Source organism: Hypanus sabinus, chromosome 7 (assembly GCF_030144855.1).
Source record: "Hypanus sabinus isolate sHypSab1 chromosome 7, sHypSab1.hap1, whole genome shotgun sequence".
In the NCBI taxonomy this organism is placed as follows: Eukaryota; Metazoa; Chordata; class Chondrichthyes; order Myliobatiformes; family Dasyatidae; genus Hypanus; species Hypanus sabinus.
The window spans coordinates 163,196,133-163,221,955 of NC_082712.1; the positions used below are offsets into that span (position 1 = coordinate 163,196,133).

The window sequence follows — 25,823 nt, forward strand, 5'->3', positions numbered from 1 at the left end:
GAGACTGTGCAATCAAAACTGATGGCGCTGAAAATCACAATACCAAGTTTAAAACAAAAGGCATATCATTTCAATTGTTAAGGAAAAAACTGTCCACTAGAATTTGGTGTAAGTTGATAATCACAGTATTGAATCAATAAAAATTAAATACTGCTCCCAGACTCAGTGTATAATAACAATCTCAAACCCTCCTTAAGATACTGGGAGATAATTGGTCAATGATATTAACAGAGCATTTTATTACTAAAATTCGTGCAGGCAATTAGTCACATAACACAATCCTCAAAGGGTTCCAACAAAATCACATATATTACATGTAATATATTTGAATAATGAAATTATTTAATCATGAAAGAAAACAAATAATTGTCCATTTCGTATGCTTGTGAATTATAGAAAACAGACCCATCAGCCCACTGATTCCCATTTTAACACTAATTGTACCTTAATCTATTTTATTCTACCAAAATTTCTACCACCTCGCCCCGCATTACCAGATTCTCCACACTAGCCTACACACTAGGGCCAATGAACAATAACAAATTAACCTATCAACCTGCTCATTTTCTTGTAAATGCAATCATGAAATCATGAAGAAAGCATGGCAGTGCCTCTACTTCCTTAGACGTTTGTGAATATTGGGCTTGGCAATCTAGAACTTCTATAAATGTGTAGTGGAGAGTATATTGACTGGCTGCATCACAGCCTGGTATAGACGTACCAATGCCCTTGAACTGAAAACCCTACAAAAGGTAGTGGATATGGCCCAGTCCATAATGGGTAAACCACTGAGCACATCTACATGGAGTGCTGTCGCAAGAAAGCAGCATCTATCATCAAGGACCCTCACCATCTGGGCCATGCTCTCTTCTCACTACTGCCATCAGGTAGAAGATACAGGATCCTCAGGACACACGCTACCAGGTTCAGGAACAGTTATTATGCCTCAATTATCAGGGTCTAGAACCAGCGTGGATAACTTCATTCAACTTCAGTTATCCCATCGCTGAATTATTCCCGCAACCTATGGACTCACTTTCAAGGACTCTTCATCTGATTTTCTCAATATTTATTGCTTAATTCTTTTTTTTTGTATTTGCACAGTTTGTTGTCTTTTGCACATTGGTTGTTTGTCCATCCTGTTGGGTGCAGTCTTTCATTGATTCTGTTTTGTTTCTTGGATTTACTGAGTATGCCCACAAAGAAATGAATCTCAGGGTTGTATATGGTGACATACATGTACTTTGATACTAAATTTACTTTCAACTTCTAGCACTTCGAACGTTTGGTGTGGGAAATGGGAGGTGACGGGAGTGTTCCCAGGAAGCCCATTTGATCACTGAGAGAATAGACTGTACAGCCTGTGCCTGAGGTTCAGGATTGAAACCAGTTACAAGAATTGTGAGACAGCAGCTCTACAAACTGCATGTCCTCTGAATCCAATCTCAGGAGGATGTTGTTCTACCGACAACAGTTGCTGAGCTATCATAGACCTCCATTTTTTTCCAACCAGTTTCCAAAAGCAAACCTTTTTTGGTGTGATAGCTGCTAGCCTGCAGACTGGGATGTCTTGCTCTCCCATAACGATATCTGATCTGGGACGTACTGGGTGTTGAGTCCAAGGCTGACATCGGTCTTACATAGCTTTCATCTCCACTGGGTCTCTAAATATTACTAAGAGGCAGGTCATTGGCATCTCTTTTAAAACAACATACCAGGATACTGTGGAAAATGATGTCCGGTGATGAAACTACATCTGCTGGATAAACTCAGCAGGTTAGACAGCATCTCAGGAGGAAAATAAACTGTTGAGCTTTTGGACTGAGATGTTCCTCAAGATTTCCAGCATCTAGAGAATCTCTTGTGTCTCTGGTGATTGTACTGTCTGTCTTTTGAGATCCTTAGAAATTTGCCAGCTCTATCTTAATGATCAGGACCTCAAAAATACTCTGTCCTTCAAATGCATGAATTTGAAAATCAAACTATTTTCTGTCACCAGATTAGTTTTCCCACTGTGGTGTAGCAGACCAAGGGCTGTCTAGGACAATGAGAATGAGCCTTTCCTTTGGTTGCATCCTTTCTAGAGATGAGCACATAGTGTCATCCATGGTCATTAGATAATCTGCAAGAAAATACGTCTACTGGGCAGGGATGAAGTGAAGGTTCAAACTTGGAGCTAAAAGTTGAATGGCATTGGCTCTGGGATTGAACCTTCACTTCAAACAGTTTGATACATCTATCAAAGGATGTTCCTCTGATTCTCAAGGAGCATTTGGGGTGTCCCAGTCGCTGGAAGTGTGAAGATAATTATTTCCAAGCCAAGACGGTACAGCATGATAAACTACAGGAACATCCTTCGAAAGATGTATCAAGCTGCTTCCACTCATAGAGTCACAGAGTCATACAACACACAAACAGGCCCTTCGGCCCAACTCATCCATGCTAACCATTGTGTCTATCTGAGCTAGTCTCAAATACCTGCGTTTAACTCCTATACCTCAAGGCCTTTTCTATCCATGAATGTATCCAAAAGTCTGTTAAACATTATAATTTCACCTGCCTCTTCAGCTTCCTCTATTGTCAAAATTAATCCAAACTCAGGTTGGAGGAACAACACCTTATATACCGGCTGGGTAGCCTCCAACCTGATGGCATGAACATTGACTTCTCTAACTTCCGTTAATGCCCCTCCTCCCCTTCTTACCCCATCCCTGACATATTTAGTTGTTGGCCTGTTCTCCATCTCCCTCTGGTGCTCCCCCCCTCTTTCTTTCTCCTGAGGCCTCCCGTCCCATGATCCTTTCCCTTCTCCAGCTCTGTATCACTTTCGCCAATCACCTTTCCAGCTCTTAGCTTCATCCCACCCCCTCCGGTCTACTCCTATCATATTGCATTTCCCCCTCTCCCCTCTACTTTCAAATCTCTTACTATCTTTCCTTTCGGTTAGTCCTGACAAAGGTTCTTGGCCCGAAACGTCGACAGTGCTTCTCCCTATAGACGCTGCCTGGCCTGCTGCGTTCCACCAGCATTTTGTGTGTGTTGTTTGAATTTCCAGCATCTGCAGATTTCCTCGTGTTTCCGCTGGCAATTCTTTCCATATACCCACCACACACTGCGTGAAAAAGTTGCCCCTCAGATCTCTTTTAACTATTTTCCCCTTTCCCCTTAAATATATGCCCCCTGGTTTTATAGTTCTCTAACTTGGGAAAGAGGTCATGACCATCCACCTAGGCTTTGCCCGCCATGATCACATAGAACTCTAAAAGGTCACTCCTCAGCCTCCAATACTTCAAAGAAAAAAGACCCAGCCTATCTCACCTCTCCCTATAACTGAAGCTGTCCAGGCTGGTGATGTCCTTGTGAATCCTCTCTGCATATTCCCCGGGTATAGCTAGTCCACCAGAACTGCACATAATATTAGTGTGGTCTCACCATTGATTTTGATGGCTCTAGGCCTGTACTCACAGGTGTTTAGAAGAATGAGGTGGGGACTCATTGAAAACCCCAGACAGAGTGGATGTGGAGAGAATGTTTTCAATAGAGGGGTTTTCTGGTACAATAGGGCACAGCCTCAGAATACTAGGACATCCCATTAGAACAGAGATAAGGAAAAATTTCTTCAGATACATGGTGGCGGATCTGTGGAATTCATTATCACAAATGGCTGTGGAAGCCAAGTCATTGGATATATTTAAAGTAAAAGTTGATAAGTTCTTGATTAGTAAGGGCGTGAAAGGTTACGGCCATTAGTAAGTATGTCAAAGGTTACGGGAAGAAGGCAGGTGAAGGGGATTGAGAGGGAAAATAAATCCGCCATGGTGGAATTGTGAGGTAGACTCAATAGGCCAAATGGCTCAACTCTGTTCCTATGTCTCATGATTGAATGGTACAGTTATAAAGAGATATCTCATCTCCCGTGCTCAATGCCCTGATGCAGGCTAGGACTAAATAGTGTTTTGCCTTCTGTTCTGAAAATGACATGTGCATAATCATCTGCAAGTTATCTGGCTGATGTAATTGTATGTACTGAAGCAATTTTCATGATTGCAGGATCCTCATCAGTCTCATTAGCTGTACTGGACCATTTCCAGATCTTTCTGGGCTTACCATGATGAAATCCACATCATAGCTCTCAATCTTTTGGTTCACTACTTTCAGATTTCTACCGTAGATTTACCACACTAACCCATGTGTTTTAACCACCTCTCTTTAATTGGTTAACTTCATTCAGGAGGACATTGCATATTGCTTCTGAATCAAGTAGACACCCTACTGCACATCTCATTGGCACTTCTCCCACAAATTGATCTCATTTGACTTGAGGTACATTTTGTTCCCCGGACTTGATAAGATAATACTTATCGTGAACTCTGTTGAACTGTTTTCATCCACTCCATGTACACTTAACATCCTCTTCATTGGGCATTGTTTGTGATAATGATTTTCTTGTCTACACCATGCACATTCTTTTCCTTCAAAGAGTATTTCTTTGCCAGCCACATGTTGTTGTCCATCATAATGCAACACTGCAACCATCTCTTCTGTTGTTTCTGTCAGACTACACGGCATGCTGCTGCTCATCCAATGTTTCTAGCCTAACTTTGGACAGCTCCATAGCTTCGCCTCATTGCATACACTTTACTGGAGATGATTCTGTTCCTTCCACTATCCATTCCCTCATATTGGACACTTCTGTTCTGGGGGAAAAGTGTTTTATTATCCATCTATGCCCCTCGGTTAGTTCCCCACTCAGTCTTCTCCACACCAAAGGACATAGACACAGCCAGGAATTAGCAGAGCAAAGGAAGTTGATCATATACTACAGACCTTATAAGGGTACCACCCAGTAACTAAACTATTTTGGCTTCAGTCCATTTGAAGTCATCAATGTAACCCAGGACAATTATGATCACTGAACCCAATAGATTCCCTTAAATTAAAGAGTGCATATGAAATTTTAAAAATATGTATTAACTATAAAGTATAGTAACATAAGAAAGTGATAAAGCACCAAACAGAAAAGATTCTTTTAACTTCCATAGAAGACTTTGACGTTTAACTTCCTAAAGAAAACAATGCATGAAGTAAAACACAAAGTTTCCATGTCACCACACATTCTAACCTCCTTTGTATAAAATTTCCAACTTCCACACCATCCCTAGGTATTCCAGAACCTTTAATTATTTTCTGAAACTTTATCATATTTCCCTCAGTGCTTTCTCTCAGTAGAAGTAATTCTGGCTTTGACCATTCATAAAAGTCAAGTGGGATTAATTCAGCTACCACCTACAATTTCTACTTCAGTTGATGATAAAAATTAACAGAGGTGTACATCCATTAACTGAATCACTATCGCCAATTTAATAATTTCACCCAAACTCAAATAATACTACTTTTATCTAAAATGAACAATTTAAAGTCTCAATGTTACATAATAAGCAATCACTGTATAAAAGCAACAATGACACAACGAAAGGTCCAGACTTACACTTAAAATCGTTTGCTTAACACAGTAAAATCACAACGTAGTTAGAGAGGTGAAATCCATACACAACAGTTGCACAAATTAACATTAATAAAAAAATGTGTAGAATGTGTAACATGTTGCCAATTTCAGTCCATTTTAAAATGCCACTGTGGTCAACTGTCAGTCCCAAGACCAATTAGCATTCTATTCAACAGGTATTGAGCCACCATTACAGAAACTATCTGTTCACTCCAAATGGATTTAATTTCTTCTGTTTAAATGACCTAGCTGCCATTATGGTATTCAAGCGAAGTCTGGATCAGTAGTCTGGATTACTAGTCCTGTAACATAACTACTCAGCAACCATGTCCAACAACTTCCAATAGTTTGATTTACAAGTAACTTTGGTTAAGTGTAACTGTAAAGATATCGACAGTTGTTGTCATAACTTGAACAGTAAAGCATCTATATTTTTTCAAATAAAACCAATGCAATTTTTGATCCATTTCACCACTACGCTACATAAAAGCGGGCAGATGCAGTCAGCTGCAGAGTAACAAGCATAATGAAACTGTAGTAAAGTGACAGGTAATTTTCTCAGAGTACCATTGCAGAAGTATTATCTGGGAGATATTAATTATATTGCGACAAGTATATTGCACAGAAGTCAGTGATAGGTGCATCTGCTTATCCATACTTCAAAACATTACAAGAAAGTTACTAACATGGTTAGAACATTGGCTGATCGGTAGGAGTGAATGGGAATAAAAAGATTCTTTTCTGGTTGGCTGCCAGTGACTAGTGGTGTTCCATAGGGGTTGGTGTTGGGACTAATACTCTTTATGCTTATATAAATTATTTAGATGATGGAATAGATGGCTTTGTTGCCAAGTTTGCAGATGATACAAAGATTGGTTGAAAGGCAGGAAGTGTTGAGGAAACAGGTAACATGCAGAAGGATTTAGACAGATTAGGAGAATGGACAAAAAAGTGGCAAATAAAATACAATGTTGGAAAATGCATGGTCATGCAGTTTGGTAGTAGAAATAAATGTGTGGACTATTTTCTAAACAGGAAGAAAATCCAAAAATCGGAGATACAACGGGACTTGGGAGCCCTTGTGCAGAACACCCTAAAAGTTCACTTGCAGGTTGAGCCAGTGGTGAGAAAGGCAAGTGCCATGTTAGCATTCATTTCAAGAAGTCTAGAATACAAGAGCAGGGATGTGATGCTGAGGCTTTATCACCTTGTGAAGAGTTTTGGGCTCCTCATCTTAGAAAAAGTTGTGCTGGCATTGGAGAGATTCCAGAGGAGGTTCACAAGGATGATTCCAGCAATGAAAGGGCTATCATATGAGGAACGTTTGATGGCTCTGGGTCTGTACTCACTGGAATTCAGAAGGATGAAAGTGGATCTCATTGAAACCTTTCAAATGTTAAAAGGCCTAAACAGAAGAGAACTGGCAAGCATGTTTCCCATGGTGGGAGAGCCTAGGACAAGAGGGAACAGCCTCAGGATAGAAGGGCGCCTTTCAATGCAGATAAATGCGGGGATGCAGAGAAATTTCTTTAGCCAGGGGTGGTGAATTTGTGGAATTTGTTGCCACGTGAAGCTGTGGAGGCCAGGTCGCTGGGTGTATTTAAGGCAGAGATTAATAGGTTCTCGATTGGACTTGGCATCAAAGGTTACAGGGAGAAGCCCAGGAACTGGGGTTGAAGAGAAGAAGAAAAAAGGATCTGCCATGATTGATTGGCAGAGCAGACTCGATAGGCCGGATGGCCTCATTCTGCTCCCATGTCTTATGGTCTTATATGGTCTTAAAATGCACAAAATCTACAGCCCAATCAGCTCATTTATTTTGAGAACAAAATAGGAGAGAATTGTCTTTCCATGAGCAATACAAGAATACTGCATTTTGTATTATGTCTTGACAGGAATCCTACAGGTTTTCAGGGACTAAGATTCAGGAAAATCCATAACCAGCTTTTCAGGGCAGAGTTAATATATTGAGTGTTCATAATATTTTGCATGGCTTATTCAAAGTTCAAAGTAACATTGTTATCAAAGTAAATACTGTTTATGTCACCATATACAAACCTGAGATTCAGTTTTTGTGGGCATACTCAGTAAATCCAAGAAGCTTTATAGAATCAATGAAAGACCATACCAACAGGGGGACAAATAATCAATGTGCAAAAGATACAACCTGCGCAAATAAACACAAAAGAAAAAAAAATAGTAATAATAAATAATTAAGTAGTAAATATCAAGAACGTGCAGTGAAGAGTCCTTGAAAGTGAGTCCACAGGTTATGAGAATAGTTCACTGATGGGACAAGTGAAGTTGAGTGAAGTTATATAAAAGCAGGCAGATGCATCAACTACAAGCATAATGAAACTGTAGTGAAGTAACAGGTAATCTGGTTTTATGGTTGAGGGAAAATAGCTGTTCCTGAACCTGGTGATGTATGTCCTAAGGCTCCTCTACCTTCTTCCTGATGGCAGCAGCGAGAAGAGAGCATGACCTGGGTGATTGGGGTCCCTGACGATGAATGCTGCTTTCCTGCAACAGCATCCTGTGGAGATGTGTTTAATGGTGAGGAGGACTGTACCTGTGATGGCCTGGGCTGTATCACTACTTTGTGTGGGATTTTACATTCAGGACATCGGTGTTTCCATAACAGTCTGTGATGCAACCAGTCAGTATACTCTCCAACGTATATCTAGAGAAGTTTGTCAAAGTTTTAGATGCCATGCTGAATCTTCGCACATTTCTAAAGCAGAAGAGCTACCATGCTTTCTCATAATTGCACTTACATGCAGGGCCTGGAACAGGTCCTCTAAAGTGATAACACCAGGGATATTAAGTTGCTGACTCCTGCCACCTCTGATCCCCTGATGAGGACTGGCTCATAGACCTTTGGTTTCTTCCTCCTGAAGTCACCAACCAGCTCCTTGGTCTTGCTCACATTGAGAAAGAGGTCGTTGTTGTGGCACCACTCAGCCAGACTTCCAACCTCCCTGTATGATGATTCATCACTGCACTTGATATGGCCAACTACTGTGGTGACATCAGCAAACTTAAAGCAAACTTGCGCTCATATAAAGCAAGTAGAGCAGGTAGCTAAGCAAACTGACTTCAGGTGCACCTGGGCTGATGGAGACTGTGGAGGAGACATTGTTGCCAATCTGAATATCCATTACAAGATGGCACTGGTGAGCCACAGTGATGTTCTGCAGGCTACATACAATACTTCTAAATATACCTCTTGTGAATTACTCTCACTGCAATCTGCAGCTCGTAATTTCCCCTTAAGTAACATACTTTTAAATCGACTTAATGAACTACATTTAGTTCATTAAGTCATGGGAACATTTAAAGCAGAAATTGGTAGATTCCAGACTGGTTGTGGCATCAAGGGATATGGTGAGAAGGCAAGTGTATGGGATTGAATGAGATCTGGGATCAGCCATGATGAAATGGTGGAGTGAACTCAATGAGCTGAATGGCCTAATTCTGCTCCTATGTCTCATGATCGTATTGGTCTAAAAACTATAGATTTTATGATCTTCTGAAGGACTCAGCGGACTTAACTCTCAAGCAAACAGATATGGTACCTTTAAGCAGATGAAAGTTCATAGTCATGACTGGAAGCAAGGCGGGGGGGTATGGATTTCAAGACAGGCTGAAACACGAAGGACTGAGACTCCCTCTATCCAACATCTTCTTAGTAAATGTGCAGATGCTGGAGAACAAAACTGAGGACCTGAGGGCAAGATTGCTGTATTGGAAAGAAATTAGAGATTGTTGTTCTATGTGTAATCAAGACATGGCTTACATCCAGCATGCCAGATACAGTAACCACATCCAAAGCCTTTTCGATTCACAGAAATGGACTGAACCACTGATTCAGAAAAGGCGAAGGGAGAAGGTGTGTATTTCATGATAAATTCTCAGTGGTTCTCCAATGTGGCAGTTTTGTCGAACTCGTGTTCCACTGACCTTGAAAACCTAACAGTCAAGTACTGTCCATTCTATTTACCTATGGAGTTCTCCTCCATAATCCTGACTCAGTTTACATACCACTTGCGGCTGACTATTACCAAGCTCTTTGAGGTACTGCATAACGTAATTTCCAAACAAGAAATAGTCCATCCTGATGCATTTCAAATCACAGTTGGTGACTTTGCCCAGGCTTGTTTGAAGGAAACCCTACCCAATTACCATCAGCATATAGCACATGGCACCAGAGGTCCCAACACACAAGACCACTGTATACTAAAATAAGGAATGCTTACTGTTCCATGTCCAGTCTGCATTTCAGTAAATCTGATCACTTGGCTGTCCTTCTCCTACCTGCATATAGGCAGAGGCTAAAGAGCAAAGCTCCAGAGTTTAGTAGATCTAAGAAGTGCTGAGGGCCAGGACAGAGGCATTCAAGTCCAGTGATCAAGGACGTTACAAGACGTCCTGGTTCAATCTCCGGAAAGCCACTTCACGGGTGAAGAGGCAGTTATGGACTAATCTTGAATCACAGAAGGATGCTTAACAGTTGTGGCAGGGCTTGAATGCTGTCACCTCTTACGAGGTAAAATTCAGTGACAAAGCCGACAACAGGGCTTAGCTTCCAGTTGAGCTTACTGACTCTTGTGCTTGCTTTGACTGCCAAAGCATGGAGGAACCATCATGAACTCCCGCAGCCCCAGATGATCCTGTGACTTCTCTGAGGCCGATATGCAAGTAACCTTCAGGAGAGTGAACCCATTAAAAGCATCCAGCCTAGACGGGCTACCTGGCCAAGTACTAAAGTCCTGTGCTGACCAACTGGCTGGATTGTTCACTGAGATCTTTAACCTCTCAATTTGGCAGTCTGAGGTACCCACTGCTTTAAGCAGTCTTCACATATACCGGTGCCTAAGGAGAATGTGGTAACCTGCTTCAATGACTATCATCCAGTAGCGCTTACATCCACAGTGATGAAGGGTTTTGAGAAGTTGTTGATGAAACACATCAACTCTTGCCTGAGAAGTGACTTGGATCTGCTCCAATTTACCTACCAGAGTAAAAGGTCCTGAGCAGAAGTCATCTCATAGCCTCTTCACTCAACCCCAGAACACCTGGACAGCAAAGACGCTTACTTCAGGATGCTCTTAATCAACTATAGCTCGGCTGTAGTTTTCGTACTGGGGTCTGTATGAATACCATCATCCTCGCAAAACTAATCAATAAGCTTCAAAACCTTGGCCTCTATACATCCTCATGCAATTGGATTCTCAGCTTCCTCACTGCAGGCCCCCGTCAGTTTGGATTGGCAACAAAATCACCTCCACAATTTCCATCAGCGCAGGTGGACCACAAGTCTCTTTGCTTCGTCCCATGCTCTACTCACTTTACATTTATGAAAGTGTGCTTAAGCACAGAGCCAATACCACATTCAAATTTGTTAATGACACTATTGTTGTAGACCGAATCAAAGGTGGTGACAAGTCAGCATATAGAAGGGAGATTGAAAATCTGTCTGCGTGGTGCCACAGAAACAGCCTCTTACTCAATGTCAGCATGACCAAGGAGCTGATTATTGATATCTGGAGGACAAAACTAGAGGTCCATGAACTAGTCCTCATCGAAGTATCAGAGGTTGAGAGGGATAACAACTTTGAAGTTCTTGGTTATATTATTTCACTTGCCTGGTCCTGGGCTGAGTGTGTAAGTGCAATTACAAAGAATGCACTGCGGCACCTCTACTTCCTTAGGAATTTACAAAGATTTGGCAAGACAGCTAAAAATCTGTCAAACTTCTATAGGTGCCATGTACAGAAAATCCTACAAAAATTAATGGATATGGTCCAGCCCATCACTTGTAAACCCCTCCCACCATTGTGTACATCTACTTAAAGTGTTGTCACAGAAAAGTAACATCCATCTTCAGGGACCCATCCAAGTCATGCTCTCTTCTTGCTGCTGCTACCAGGAAGAAGGTACAGGAGCCTTAGGATTCATACAAGCAGGTTTAAGAATAGTTATTACCCCTCAACTAATAGGCTTTTGAACTAAAGGAGATAACTTCATTCATCTTCATTTGCCCCAATATTGGAAAGTGTCAACAATCTATGAACTCACTTTCCAAGGATTCTTCACCTCATGTGCTCAATATTTATTTTTTTATTATTATTTATTTTCTCTTTTGCATTTGCACTGTTTGTTGTCTTTTGCACATTGTTTGAATGCCCACATTTGCAGGCTGTTTCATTGATTTATTATGGTCATTATTCTATTATGGTTTTTTTAATTATGCCCATAAGTAAAAAGGATCTCAGGGTTGTATATGGTGACATTTATGTACTTTGATAATACATTTACTTTGAACTTTAATAAGGGCTCCTGATGCAGTTAATATGGCAAAACCATTTTCACCAGCAAATTTGGAGCATTAGAGCACAGATTTAAGATAACTTGGAAGATGATATGAAATTGTTGCTATGAACTAAGACCATAAAACATGGCAGCTGATTACGATATTTGCTCAACTGAGTCTGCTTCACTATTCAATCATGGTCAATTTATCATCCCTCTCAGCCCCATTCTCATCTGAATGCATTAGTTGAAAGAATGGTGGAAACAAGTTTAAAAGTCTTTTTAAAATATACCGGTTATCAGATATCTGAAGAGAAAAATGCAGTTTCTTTGGGGAAATAATGCATATATGAATTAAACAATAATACTTTTATAATAACCTCATTTGTTCTTGATGACTCCATTGGAAAAATAACACAACCTTCTTTTAAAATAGTAACCTGACTCTTGAGCTATTCTGCCTTTTTTTGTGCACAGTGGAAAATGTCTGCTCTTACTGCTTACACGGGATGTCTTTTTGAGCACAGAATTGTCCTTGGATGCAGTATCAATTAAACTTGTCTTCAAACTAAAAATTGCTTCTTTAACATGCAAAATAAGATGTTTAAAAGTCTCAGGAAGCCTGAGATATTGAATTAATTTAATATTAATTTATTTACTATGGGCATCACCTTCAAAGCTAGCAGTTACCATTCATTTACAGGTGCCTTTGAATGGAGAGACTTGCCAAACCATTAGTCAGCACGTAGCTGTGAGTCTGGAGGGTGGTTCCGTCAATCCTGAACTTGTAGGGTAGGACTGGGTCCAGGCAAGCATCCAAGGACGAGCCTGTGCAGAATAATCACGCAGTGGTGATTGTCTACACTTGGCCAAGCAATGCATAGAGTTCATCTGTCCAGCTTGACTGTGGATTAGGAAGATCCTACATTAAAGTCTCACTTGCATCCAAATAATCTATTGCCATTATTTCCCCCCATAAACTACTGTACGCAACAAAGTGCAACCCTTGTTGTTCACCACCCCACCACCCCCAAACGAGCAGTAGTCCTAGCCCTTTGAGGTCCCAACAGTTGGACGTTTACACCGTAAACACAAGATAGTCTGCAGATGCTGGAAATCTGGACTAAAATGAAACATATGAAATGCTGAAGAATTGTTCATCCAGTCAGGCAACACCAATGGAAAGAAATAAACAATTGGTGATTCCAGCTGAGATCATTCATCGGGATATTTACACCAGTTGTTCCCTTTGCTATACGGTAGAGAAATTAGCAGGAAATTTATTCCGGGGATTTCTTTTGGGTTATGCCCCACACACAAGCTTACGTTGTACATCCCAAACGATTGTAAGTCGAAGGGAAAGGCACCACTATTTCATAATTTTCACGTGATTTTCCAGGAGTAAAAGCTTTTAATTAGAATGACCCTTGGGCATTCCAAGTTCTAATTGGATTTGGATTATTTGGAGAAAACCCACAGCAGGTATGAAAAACAAAATTTAACAGATGGCCAAGAGATCTAGATGATGATAATCATTGCAATGCCCAATAAATAAAAATAGCCTCCCAAAATTAAGATTTTAAAGGAACTGCAATTGTTGCCACGTGACAAGATTGCCGAAATTAGACACACACACACACACACACGAAAATCTTGAAGGCTCATGATTTGACTCAACGAATATCATAGCAATAATGCGAATTTAGGGAATTTTTTTTAAATAGTGTGGTACACACATTACTGTCTTACATCGTAACATTCTGAAATGGCGTAAGGGATAGAACTGAAAATAGTTAGATTATTTGGTCACAAACAAGAAAAAATCTGCAGATGCTGGAAATCCGAGCAACACACACAAAATGCTAAAGGAACTCAGCAGGTCAGGCAGCATTTATGGAAAAAAGTACAGTCAACGTTCCGGACCGAAACCCGAACCCAGCCCAGCCGAATTGTTTCAGCACGAAACGTCGACTGAACTTTTTTTCCATAGATGCTGCCTTGTCTGCTAAGGTCCTCCAGCATTTACTGTGTGTTGTAAAAGATTTTGGTGATTTTTTTTTGGGGGGGGGGAATTTAGTTCTCTGAGATTCTAGTACTGTTTCACCTAAAGCGCACTGAATTTGATTCAGGTATATAAAAGTTAAACACCATGTAAACACTTCTAGGAGGGTTCATTCGAAATATAGAGAAGGCAGCCAGATGCAATTTATTTCCCTTGATATAAAGCCTAATATTATTCCACATAACTCAATAAATCTGACTTTTTCTAATTTCATGAGATTTCAATATTTACCAGTTTAGGATCAATATCAAGTGTAAACACTACTGACGTGAATTTGTTGTTCTGCGGCGCCAGTTCAGTGCAATACACAAAATATACTATAAGTTACAGCCGAATGGTTGAAGTGACTGAAACTCGAATCTCAGTACATTGGCTTTTATTGAGCCCTTGAGAGTGGTCCAAGGTCTTCCATTTCTCACAGAATCTTTCCTCCTCCCCCACACCCTTTTGCCTGTAGATCCAAATCAACATGTTTGTGCTAAAATATACACTTCTTTTCAACACCTCTCACATTTTGAGGATTTTTGAGAACGTGTATTTATCAGCATGTGGTGCTGATTTGCTGCATAGTTTAAACTTTATTAAACTATTATCGTTCTTATCGTGTTATAGACATATAACGGATCCTTCATTTTACCCATTTCCAGACAATTTCCTATTTTCTTGCCCCCACCCCAGTTTTACAGATGTAAAAGTAAATAAGTTCACTTAATATTTGTATTTGATCAAATGTCCCCAATTACGTCTTAAGGGCACTCAAGTAACATCGGATGTCATCAACAGACGCAAGAAATTCTGCACTGGGAATTTCGAGCAACACTCGTACAAAAGACTGGAGGAACTCAGCGGGTCAGGCAGCATCTATGGAGGGAAATAAAGAGTCGACGTTATCAGGCTGGATGAACTTCAGCCAGCATTTTGTATGTGTTGCTAGGCCTTCATCAAAGTGCGCTTCTGGACTGACGAAAGGACAGATTTGCAAACACTTCATCTCGATTTCTGCGCACTTTTAAGGGAGAATATTTCAATGTACCAACAGCACTTCAACCGTGACCATGGTGAGGCAATGTGGGGCAAGTATAGTATCGCAATGTAATTCAGCTGTTAGCGCTTTGTCCCGGCTGGGTTACACCGCGCAAATGCGTTGTGTATTTTAGGAACATAGCCCTTCTTAAATCAGGTGATTTATTTGTGAAAAGGAAATGAAGCACCAATGTTGCCACGATAAAACCACACCACAGATCAAGAAAACATACAAGTTGATGGATATGATGGGTAAACACGAGAGATGTTGCAGATGTCGGAAATCCAGGGTAATACTCACAAAATTCTGGAGGAAGTCAGCAAGTCAAGCAGCAGCTATGGAAAGGAATAAAACGAGACAATATTTCCAGGCCCTGGTGACTGTTCTTGACCGAAACGCCATATCTTTATTCCTTTCTATAGAAGCTGCTTGAAGTGCTGAGTTCCTCCAGTATTTCCTGTGCGCTAAACTGGATATATTAAGTTGAATTGAACCAAAAACGGTGAATTCCGCAGTATCTCCAGAGTCTAACTCCGATATCTAAAAAAAAATCCAGTGCCAACTATTAGCAGCTATTCAGTTATGACAACGAGTCGTTCTCTTCCCCGGTTCTGTATTTATTTCTATTATATGAAGGTGATAATTGAATGAAGAAAGTTTTATTCATAAATAGCTAAGTAATTGTTAATTATCAATTCTAAATGCATTCGCTTATCGAGTTACGGGAACTGAACAATTTCTCTTTATATTTCCATAGTGGTATCTACACAAACACAAGAAATAAACGTACAATGAACTGTAGGACTTAATGCAACGATGCCTCTCGATGGAATGATGACCGAAGCACTAACTTTCTAAACGCAGTATGTATCATACAGTAAATACAGCATCCATCACTTTTTCCCCAAATAGGAATGTTATCTACAGCAGTATAATTCACTGTCTTATATGTGCGATAATTTATCGTCAATCTTTACTGACAATACAACTTTTTTTTCACAAGAGTAATCTGGCACGAATGCCACGTGGGGTCTGTGGCAAATGTCTCGAACCTAATAGTGACCACTGTTACCTTTAAGAACCGAAGCAGAATATCGCAATCCGAAATGCTGATGCAGATGTGACGTTGAGCAGGAATGCTGATAATGCTGTTCGTGAGATGAGGATAACATCATGCAACTTTCTCTAGAACATTGTTTTACAGATATGGCCATCATTAAAATCCACAACAGTAACAATAAGCGATGTCAACCAAAACTGCGCATTTTCTTCGAAACTTGATTTTTAAAAAAGCTTCATAATTTAGCGGCATCGCTTAATTACAATGCATGTTACAAATATTAATCCATTCGCATTTTCCTTCATGACATCTAGACCCATTATTCGGATAGATGGTTTGGGAGAATGCCTTCCGCGAATTCTATTTAAAGACAGACTGCGCAGATTCCGGAAAATCAAATTATCTTTCTGAAAATGCAAGTGCTTTTTTGTAGCACCGCTGAATTCAACATTCTCCCAGTGTGTGCTACAGTATCGGAGTGGATCTGGTGCAGGGACACTTCTTACCCACCTAGGGGGTTGACACGTCCTTCCATGCATATTAGTAAAGCAAAAGCAAAGTAAAAGAATTTGCCCAATTTAGTTTTATTGATCTCAAATTAAACTAAGGCTTATTTTTATCGGCACCAGAAATGCTTCGTCCCGCCCCAGGGATGCGATGCATTGATAGTTAGATTGGGACTAATCCTATCAGCAAGTAAGCAATTCATTATCAAGTATTATGATGGTTTGGTTTTGGTGATAAATGTAATATAATTCGAAACATAATACAGTGCTGGTCTGGTCAGTGATAGTGCAGAGAAGGTTGGCATCTTAACTCACTGATTGCTTTTCACACAGGAATGCAAAAGGGGGAATCGAATTGACGATGCACCAGTTCGGAAATTCGACGGTTCGATTTGAACTGCCAGTGGATGCCAAAGAAATGCAAGTCGGCGTTATGAATATATTATTTGTTGGCATTATTATGAAACAGTTTAAACTGTTTCAGCTTCATTCAATTGGTTGCAATTTTTAACAATTGGGACTCAAAATACTGAATTCAATTGAAACTTCAGCACAACACATTTAAAATAATACACGTGTCAAAAGCAAACCTATTGTAAACATGCTAACACGAATTATTCACTAGTGACATCTGCTGTAATGTATGTCGCATTCAAGTGCATGAATCGTTCCACGTAGCGTAACTTAGTTCGTTTGTTAGATGCATCTGCATAATCGTCCATGCACGTACTGTATAAGGGTATGCATTTCACGTATGTACAACATAATGCAGGTTAAAATTTGTTGCAATTAAATTGTAACTGAAGATATATCCTTTTTTTTGTAAATGTACATTTTTTGTGCCTCATGCTTAAAGATCTAATACTATGCCGGGTTACATGCGAATTAGTGTATACGGAAACACATTCTTCTATTACTACAGACCTTACGACTATTCACAGCGTAATTGAGTGTTCTTTTACACTTTCTGAACTTTGACTGTATATAATTTCATACATTATTTATTTTAGAAGAAAACGCTTATATTTACATGTTTTGATACTTCCTATTGACTAGTCACCGATATTTCCGAACAGATTACCTATTATCCAAAATTAATAAACTAACATAAAAATAAACGACGTTGCCATGATTTTCTAGACTATGGACAACCATGTCGTGAAATTATCTTGGACATTGATAAAGCGTGTACCTTTTGGGCTTTTTTAACATCTGTTTGTACGATCTTCACCTAACGTTTTGTGGAATCAATGGTAATCAGTATTAATACGCAGCTGCCTCACTCGCAGTGCACACACGACCACTTGCTCACCTCAGCAGTGAGGAGGACTGCCGCAGAATGCGGAGGCAACATCCTCGAGGTTCGCGGATTCTCCCCTCCATCTTAAAACGTCCCAAATTCTGGCTTTCCTACACAAAATCACAGGTTTCCTTTCATGTTTGAGACCAATTCTATTCGAATGGTTTGCGTCAACAACGGAGAGAGATAGAGAGAAAGAACTACTTTGTTTTTTTTATTAAAAGAAGGCTTTTGTTTGCTTTTTTCTGACTGATGTGTCTATCTCTGAATCAAAGAACCTCCATTTCCGTTATAGCACTGCAAATGATTCTATTCTTTTTTTCAGTTTGCTCATAAAAAGCCAAGGATACTTGTAAACATTTTACTCCAGCTGCTGGTGCAGTCTCCTGACCTTCTGCACCCCTACTCCAAGCCCCCTATTCCGATGCTCGTGAACCTGTGCCTTCTCCTGTCTATGAGATACGACTGATGCATGTCGCAGAGTATCGCCTACACTGGGATCTTACCTCCGCCGTTTTGAAATGCGAGGTAGGGAAACCGCCAGACGTTCCCCAGTCCCACAGCATAGCCCACCATAGACAGAATAAAGTCCAGTTTATTCGACCAGTTTCCTCTGGCTTTGTTCTCATCTCCATCTTCCTAAAGAAAATAAAATGTAGCTCATTCTGCAAACCTGCAATAATGGCGACTGGTTACAATACGATTTATCATTATTTATCCCAATGTCAGATTCCTTTTTTTGTTGCAGTCTTGATTCAAAATAAATCACGAGATTTTAGATCTATGTGTGAATGTGCATTTCAAGTGAACTGCATTGAGACAAATTACTTTAAAAACAATTACCCATGAATGAAATGGAATTAGAGTAGCCTAACCTTCAAGCAGCATTTCCTCCGAGTATTCTGTCTACATATTTAAATACCGTAGAAAAGTTTCCCTTTTCAATAATTATGTGGAACTATTTTTCAAACGGAGTTATTATTGTTTCAGTTTAGTTAATTTCACTGCAGAATTAAAATCGAGAAACACTTACATTATTGGCATTACCCGGAAATACAACTGTATTACCATCTGTTCCCAGGACCACCGTACTAGGGCTTTTCGAAACCCAGCTGCTTTTGGCGTCGTTTAGCTCCGTTGTGGTTATCGCGGAGCGATTTACCTCCACCTCGGTGATCTTACAATAAGCAGAGCTTGCGTGATCATTTTTGTCAGTTGAAGTATCCTTGTGGGGTAAAATTTCGATAGAATCCAGACGAACGGCGGAGTTGGGTTGTGTGGAGGCATTCATACATATCCCAATCTTGACGGTCTCAGACTCGTTAGGTTTGGCTTCTTTGAGAGCTAAGCCGGTGGGCTGAGGAGCGAATACGGAGGCCTGCTGTCCATCTAAAGGTAGGTGTGGTTCAGTTTCCGGGCTGTTTCTGGGTACCCCAGCACCCTCAATTCTGCTGGGCATCTCTGGGGTGAAAGTATCCCCACCGCTGGCAATTTGCTTGGTCATGCCTTCCTGGTCTATGCTGTCCTGTGAAATACGAAATTCTAATTAAACCACCGCGCTTGTCAAATGTTTAAAACAATCTTATTTATTCAATTAATAGCAGGGCGGGCAGGCAAGGAGTATGCGAGTTTCATATTGGGAGTGGTGTGTAGGTATTTTGTCAATGTTTAAATGGCCCATCCGACGCAGCAGCTGAACGGTACCCTGTCAAGCACTTCTCCCCATCTGCTGCTCTTGCACAATGCTTTGGCTTTCTGCTCACGGATTGCAGGGTGCCCGGCTCTCTCTTCCACAATTACGATACGAATCTTTAATTTAACGCCCCATTTGTTTCCTGTCACTCAGAACCCGCATTGGGTTATTTTCTTGGGACTGCAGTAGGTAGCGATTACCCGATGCTAGGCAATCGCAGTCCTCTTTGCACTATTGACTATTTGAAAGCAATGATCTTTTTTGTTGTTGTTGTTTTCTAGGGCCCGTCGATTAAATATATACCAATTTTTAAAATTAGCCTTGCCTGTTCTGAGGTAGAACCCGCCTAAGGGCCAAGTGTTATAGAACAAATTTTAAATTAAAGCAAAAAAAAAAACGAGTTTTTAATTCAGACTTCCCATGTATGCCGAGTGTTGCGGGTAAGCCAACGTTACTTTAGGATGTTCCTAGATTTTCAATAGTTATAACAACATATTCGCGTTGTCGCCTACTATTTATTATCAGGTTCAGCACCACAGACAGCTCCACCGTTCTTCGGTCAGAAAACTTAGTTCACCCTGACAATCTCAGAAAACTCATTCGAATCCCGACCAGAACTATTTCCTCTCTAAGTCTACATAAATATAAATAGAATCCAGAAATAGATTTAAAAGGAGAAACAATGACACTCACCATATTTGCGAAACGGCAGATTTGAGGAGGGGGGAAGCAGTGGGAAATGCCACTTAGAATGATTTTCTCCCAGCTACGAGCAAGCGCTTTCTATACGTTCCTGTGCAGATTGGGTGTGCGTCAGTAAATACCAAGGTGCCCTTCGTCTGACATTTTCTTGATAATAAGTGTTTGATAAATCATTACCCCTGGATTCTGATTTTAAACACACAACAAAAGACGCAAATGTTAGCGAGCTGTCACTCACGTACGTATATGTCCCAAAGATTGCGCGTATGGAATGACTCACATTACCAAATTAATAAACTTGGTGGGGGGGGGGCGAGGAATACAAATTCATTACTCAAAATTAAGCCGTTAACTATTTCGTGGTGTTAAATTCCATGCTAAATCGTGCTGGCCATGAACAGTGCGTTATAACTTTACCGCAAGTCTTCAATGAAACTTCTTAAGCTATTAAATTCCATGCTAAGTACTATTGGCCACGGACAACGCTTTTTAACTTTATACCATGTCTTAAATGAAACAACTTCTGAGATCCTATACTCAGTACTAAAACATTTAATGTTGTTAATTGTTTTCCTGTTAAGTGGGGGGGGGGGGGGTTGTACTTGAATCACATAGTTCAAGACCAGAGGAAACACTTTACATCTTGCCATTTTCTTATAATCGTGGAAGACTTAAGTTTGTGGAGGAATAAGTGATTCAGGAAAGGAACTTTGGGTGCGTCCGATTTACGTCAGCTTTACCGGCCCGTTGACCAAAAGCCAAGAGTAAAAATAGATTGCTTTACTGCAGCTCTTTAAGAATAAATGTAGCTTTATATAGAAGACTGCATCCACCCACGCTCCGGCACAGGGTGGAGTTCATGCAATATATAATCAATTTTCTTAAAAAGGTCTGATGGGATGGGTTGATTTGCTCGTTTTGGCCAGAGTTAGATTTTTATAGCGGCCGTACTTTAAAACATAGTCAATGTATTCTTTGACGCAATGCACCCATCCCACCGCCACGCACAGTACGCGTCGTTTTGTATTGAAGTGAGCCGGTCAAAGCGGTTAAGTCCAAACTCTGCTGGCATAAGTTTAATATCCTGAATAAAATATTTGAATATTCGTGCTCTTCACCCCTCGCAGTAGGGATGTGAGGATGAATTTCTATTATGTGCAGACCTTAACTGAAAAACGTTTGGGGTGTGTGGAGAGAATGGGACATTGCAACGACAGAAGTTTGAGGAAGGCTTCGCGATTCTGATCATTATGCTGCAATGAACACAGGGGAAACCTTAGTTTTTAAACATGGAGTTGTAATCCTAAATTAAGAACCAGCCCAGCGGCGCATGATATTTCCACATCACTACCCCACCCTTCTCCCAACCGCTCGTGAACCACCTCGCCAACATCGCCTCCATCCCCCTCCAGTCATTCCTTCGCTTCTAAATGGGGCAGAACCGGCCTCTTATCTCCACTCGGTTAGGTCCGCTGAGCTCTAAGTTTTGCTCCCGGATACATGTCTATCGTAAACGAAATACCCAGAGTCAGTCATTTAAGCGAGTCAAAAGGAGAAATTCTTTAAAATTCGACATTCATAACACGCTTTGAAGTATCGACAGTTTAAAACGCGGCGGAAGTCTAATGTTATATGTATTCTGAATTGTTCTTTCACAACTTTGAGTGGACACCAACATCACATTAGAATGCGTTAAGATTTGGAACCTGGGTTCTACTTCAGATGTATCTCACATTCCTGGAGCTTAAATTGAAATATGCGCTCTGATTCCCACTCGCTGCACCCCGCCCTCTCCTAAAACTGCCGGATTGCTGCATTGCGTTCCATCATTAAACCAACTGCTCTCTGGCCGTATGTATTGCCGACATTCTAAAGAGGACACTCTGAAAGTCCTCGGTGTGCTGCCTCTGATTAACTATTGAGGGCTAAGGCAACAACTCCACATTGTACGTGCCAGTGGAGATATTTCAAATAATCTATTACATCAGCTTGTGTTAGTAACGTGTCTAATCGATATACAATTGGATTAATTGAGATCACTTGGATATTTGTCCCAGGAGAGGCGGCCGTTTTAAAAATTAAATTAATTAATCAAAAAAACCAAGGTAACAATCAGATAAATGATTACATAACTTTCAGTAAACTTGCACTCACCTATATTTAACTTCAGACTGTGCATGCTTTGTCGGAACCATATCTACATATTCCCACTTTAACATATTTTAATTATCCATCGCCAATATAATTTGAACTCTTCTGTTCACCTTATGGCTATGGAGCAGAACAGAGTTCAGAACTGTAGTCACCGGTAACGAACAGAAATGCTGGAAGAACTCAGCAGGTTAGGCAGCATCTATGGAGATGAACAAAGAGCCGACGTTTCGGACCAGAACAGAAGTTCTGATGAAGAAAGCTCTCGGTCCGAGACCAGGGGTTCTGATGAAGAGTCCCGACACGAAACTTCAGCTATTTATTCCTCTCCATAGATGCTACCTGACCTGCTGAGTCCCTCCAGCATTTTGTGTGTGTTACTCCGAATTTCCAACACCTCTTCAACCGTCACCCACTTAGCCGCCTGAGAGCGTATACCGCTTTTAATAACTTTGTCAAAGCTGAATAACAGTAATTGACTTTCTGCCGTGCTCTTTCAGCAGGTGACCTCACCGTGTATAGAGACCTCAAACGGGCTTTAGCACCAGAGGTTATCTGCGCAGGAATCCGGAACAAGTCGCCGATATCTCTGGGAATCTCTGACTGAGGGAAAATGCGCAATCAAACAAATTCAATGTCATTTGAAGGTGTCAGCAATACTTCACATTCCATTATCGTTAGATTGAAAGACATTTTTGTCAAACAGAAAACGGCTCGGTCATCATTTCCGAGTTAGCAAAACGTATCTAAAAGTAAGCTATCTGTCGCAACAGCGTCAAGCTCATGAGATTTTATTCAAGATGTCTTTTTTTTTGAAGAGTTTAAAGCAAAACTTCCTGCTCAGTTTTGTGTTTAGAAAACGAAATGATGCCATCGGTAAAACCAAAACTACTTCTGTGTTTACAACATTCAAAAATTTCCTTACTTTTTCGTCATCGATTGGAGCCTGCAAACACTAAGTCAAAATGTTCTCTCTCTCTCTCACTCCCCATCTCTCGCTCTCTCTCTCTCCTTCCCCCGCTCCCACTCCTTCTCCCCCTCCCTCTTCCTCCCTCCTCTCTTTATCTCTCTTGCTCTCTAGCTCTCTCTCTCCCCTCCCTTCCCCCTTAATATATGTTTGAGGGTAGGGAAGCGTCTGGTTTCTTTAAAATATTGAAATGAATAAATGCATTGAAACCAATAATTCTTTATTTAAAACGAGAGATTTTGCAGATGATGGAAATCTGGGCTAGCACATTCAAAATGCTGGAGAAGCTCATGAGTGGTCTCGGCCCGAAACGTCGACTATTTATTCCTTTCCATAGATGCTGTCTAACCTGCCGATTTTTTTTAAAGTCCAAATTTAAAAGCAGCATGTTTATTATTTAGCCAAGGTACATTTATCCTATTCCGACTACTGTCACTAAAAAGTTACACGTACTAGCATTGCAATTTAAATACCATTGAAATATTGAAGTAAAACAATGATTAAAATCATTGAATGGAAAATACATAGAGACCATTGTAGCGAAGTGAATGCTGTTTATTTCACATTCTTAACAAATAAGAGTATTTGGGTACTTGCTGTATTTAGGTATTTGGCTGTTTCATATCCACTAAAACATCCCAAAGGAAAATAGCTTGAGATTATATTTCCCATATTGTAATACGCCTAAATGAAACATTACGCAAGCAATTATAGGAATTTTATCTGCGGAAACGCAAGCTGTGATTCACCATCCGAACGTATTTTGAGGTCACTCGTGTGATTAGATTGGACAATCGCAACGCTGTTCGTTTTATAAGGCTTATAATTATTAGCGAGGTTTTAGGAAGAAACAACGTATTCAAACAAATCGTATACAAATGATCAGCGTTTGCACCAGCTTTAGGATTAGATTCTCTCAGTTATTAACAATAGCTTTGCTTAAAGCACTCGTGGCGCGTCTTCGCCCGAAATTCTTCGTAACATACTGTACATCCCCCTTAACGGGCCAGTAAACTGCCGTCTACATCTATACTAATGCAACCTTCTTGGCAACGAGTCTTCTATTTATTTAGCTTTTGTATAAATGAGAACTCATGTTCTCTGCAATATTTATTTATTGTTGTCAATATTATTTGCTTTTACCTGTATTCGCATATATGCCTTCTTTTCCATTGTTTGCTTGCCAATCTTTGCCTGTAGCTTTTCAATAATTGTAGTGTATTTCTTTGTTCTTTGTGAATGTCTGCGAGAATATGAATCTCACGGAAGTACTTTGATAATAAATTTGTTTACAACTCTGAATTTTGATATCTTAATTTAAACAAAGCTTGCGAAAGAATCCGGTTTCTTCCTGTCTATTTTATATCAATATATACTGAATGAGATTGAGTATGAAATTGAGATAGCCTAAAGGAATGTACAAGTTTGGCATGACGCCACTTCAATATAAGCACGTTATTTTTTTTTAAAAAAAGATTAGAATTGTTGTCCTCAGTACCAAGGCTTTAACAACAAAGTCCTGAAAAAAGTGGGCCATATTTACTGCTAGGCGAGTTTTAATGTGGAAATTCATATCGTATGCAAGACTAGACAACAGCGAATTAAGTTAACGACACAATCTCGTTGTTTATCTAGTTGGGTCATTGTATTGGTAAAACATATTTCCATTGGGAATAAAGTAAACTTATGTCCAGGCCGTAAGACTACTGAACTCCCTGCCACCACCTAGGTCTCATCACTCATGAAACGCTAGTAGCATTATACTGTTCAGTTTTTAACTTGTGTCTTAAGTGCTCCTTATTATTTATTAATTTAAATGTGTTGTGTGTATGGGTTATATGTACTGTGTTGTCCCAAGGAATGTTGTTTTCTTTGGCAAAAACAACATGTGTACGGTTGAATAACAATAAACTTGAGGTGGAACTTGAAGTATTGCTTTCGACTATGTCGGAAAACGTTAAATACTTTTAGACACAAAACTTATCGTTACTAAGTTTCAATGTACTGTTCAACTATAATCAAGTGAAATCAACCCAGACTTAGTTCTGATTTGTCTTGTAATGTCAGTTATTTGCAGCGGATTTTTACATTAAACATCTGGGTTTACATGTTTCATCTAGCAATTTGATTTGATTCCAACGCTCAATAATGTTAGAGGAAGTCGCAATTTCGAAATATGATAAAATGAAGCTGGAGGCAAGACAAGTTATTTCAAACATTTCAAACCTTGCCACGAGAAAGACTCAAAAACGTCACAACATGGGCACAGGGATCGTGTAATTTCCATTAATCTTTTCCAGAGGTCCAACACTATTGAGAAGGTGGCAAGAAATAAAATTTCTGTGCAAAGGTATAAAACATCAATAGTGTAAAATCTCGGCAATCAATCATTAATAAATTAACGTTATATTACTTTAATCAGAGTCCAGGTGAGTAGATGCAACTCCCCTAAACGTTTGTCTTTACAGCAATCACTCGAGTTGAGTCTGATGTCCTTCTAAAGGTTTGTCTGATGGTGGGTCCTCGGATGACCGTAG

At 40.1% G+C, this 25,823-nt stretch overlaps 1 protein-coding gene across 2 annotated transcripts in view; it reads right to left on the bottom strand.

Annotated features, from left to right (window-relative positions):
- Nucleotides 1–19,067, bottom strand: part of slc6a5 (solute carrier family 6 member 5) — a 64,170-nt gene extending 45,103 nt beyond the window's left edge. Inside the window, exons 1-2 of one of the 2 annotated variants that reach the window (XM_059973974.1) lie at nucleotides 18,807–19,067; nucleotides 18,280–18,412 (exon numbers count right to left, since the gene is read on the bottom strand). In XM_059973974.1, coding sequence (XP_059829957.1) covers nucleotides 18,280–18,412; nucleotides 18,807–19,064 — 391 coding nt within the window. In that variant the 5' untranslated portion in view covers nucleotides 19,065–19,067. Of the gene's footprint in view, nucleotides 1–18,279; nucleotides 18,413–18,800 lie in introns of both variants that reach the window. The other variant, XM_059973975.1, reaches the window with a different exon arrangement.
- Nucleotides 19,068–25,823: the final 6,756 nt, after the last annotated feature.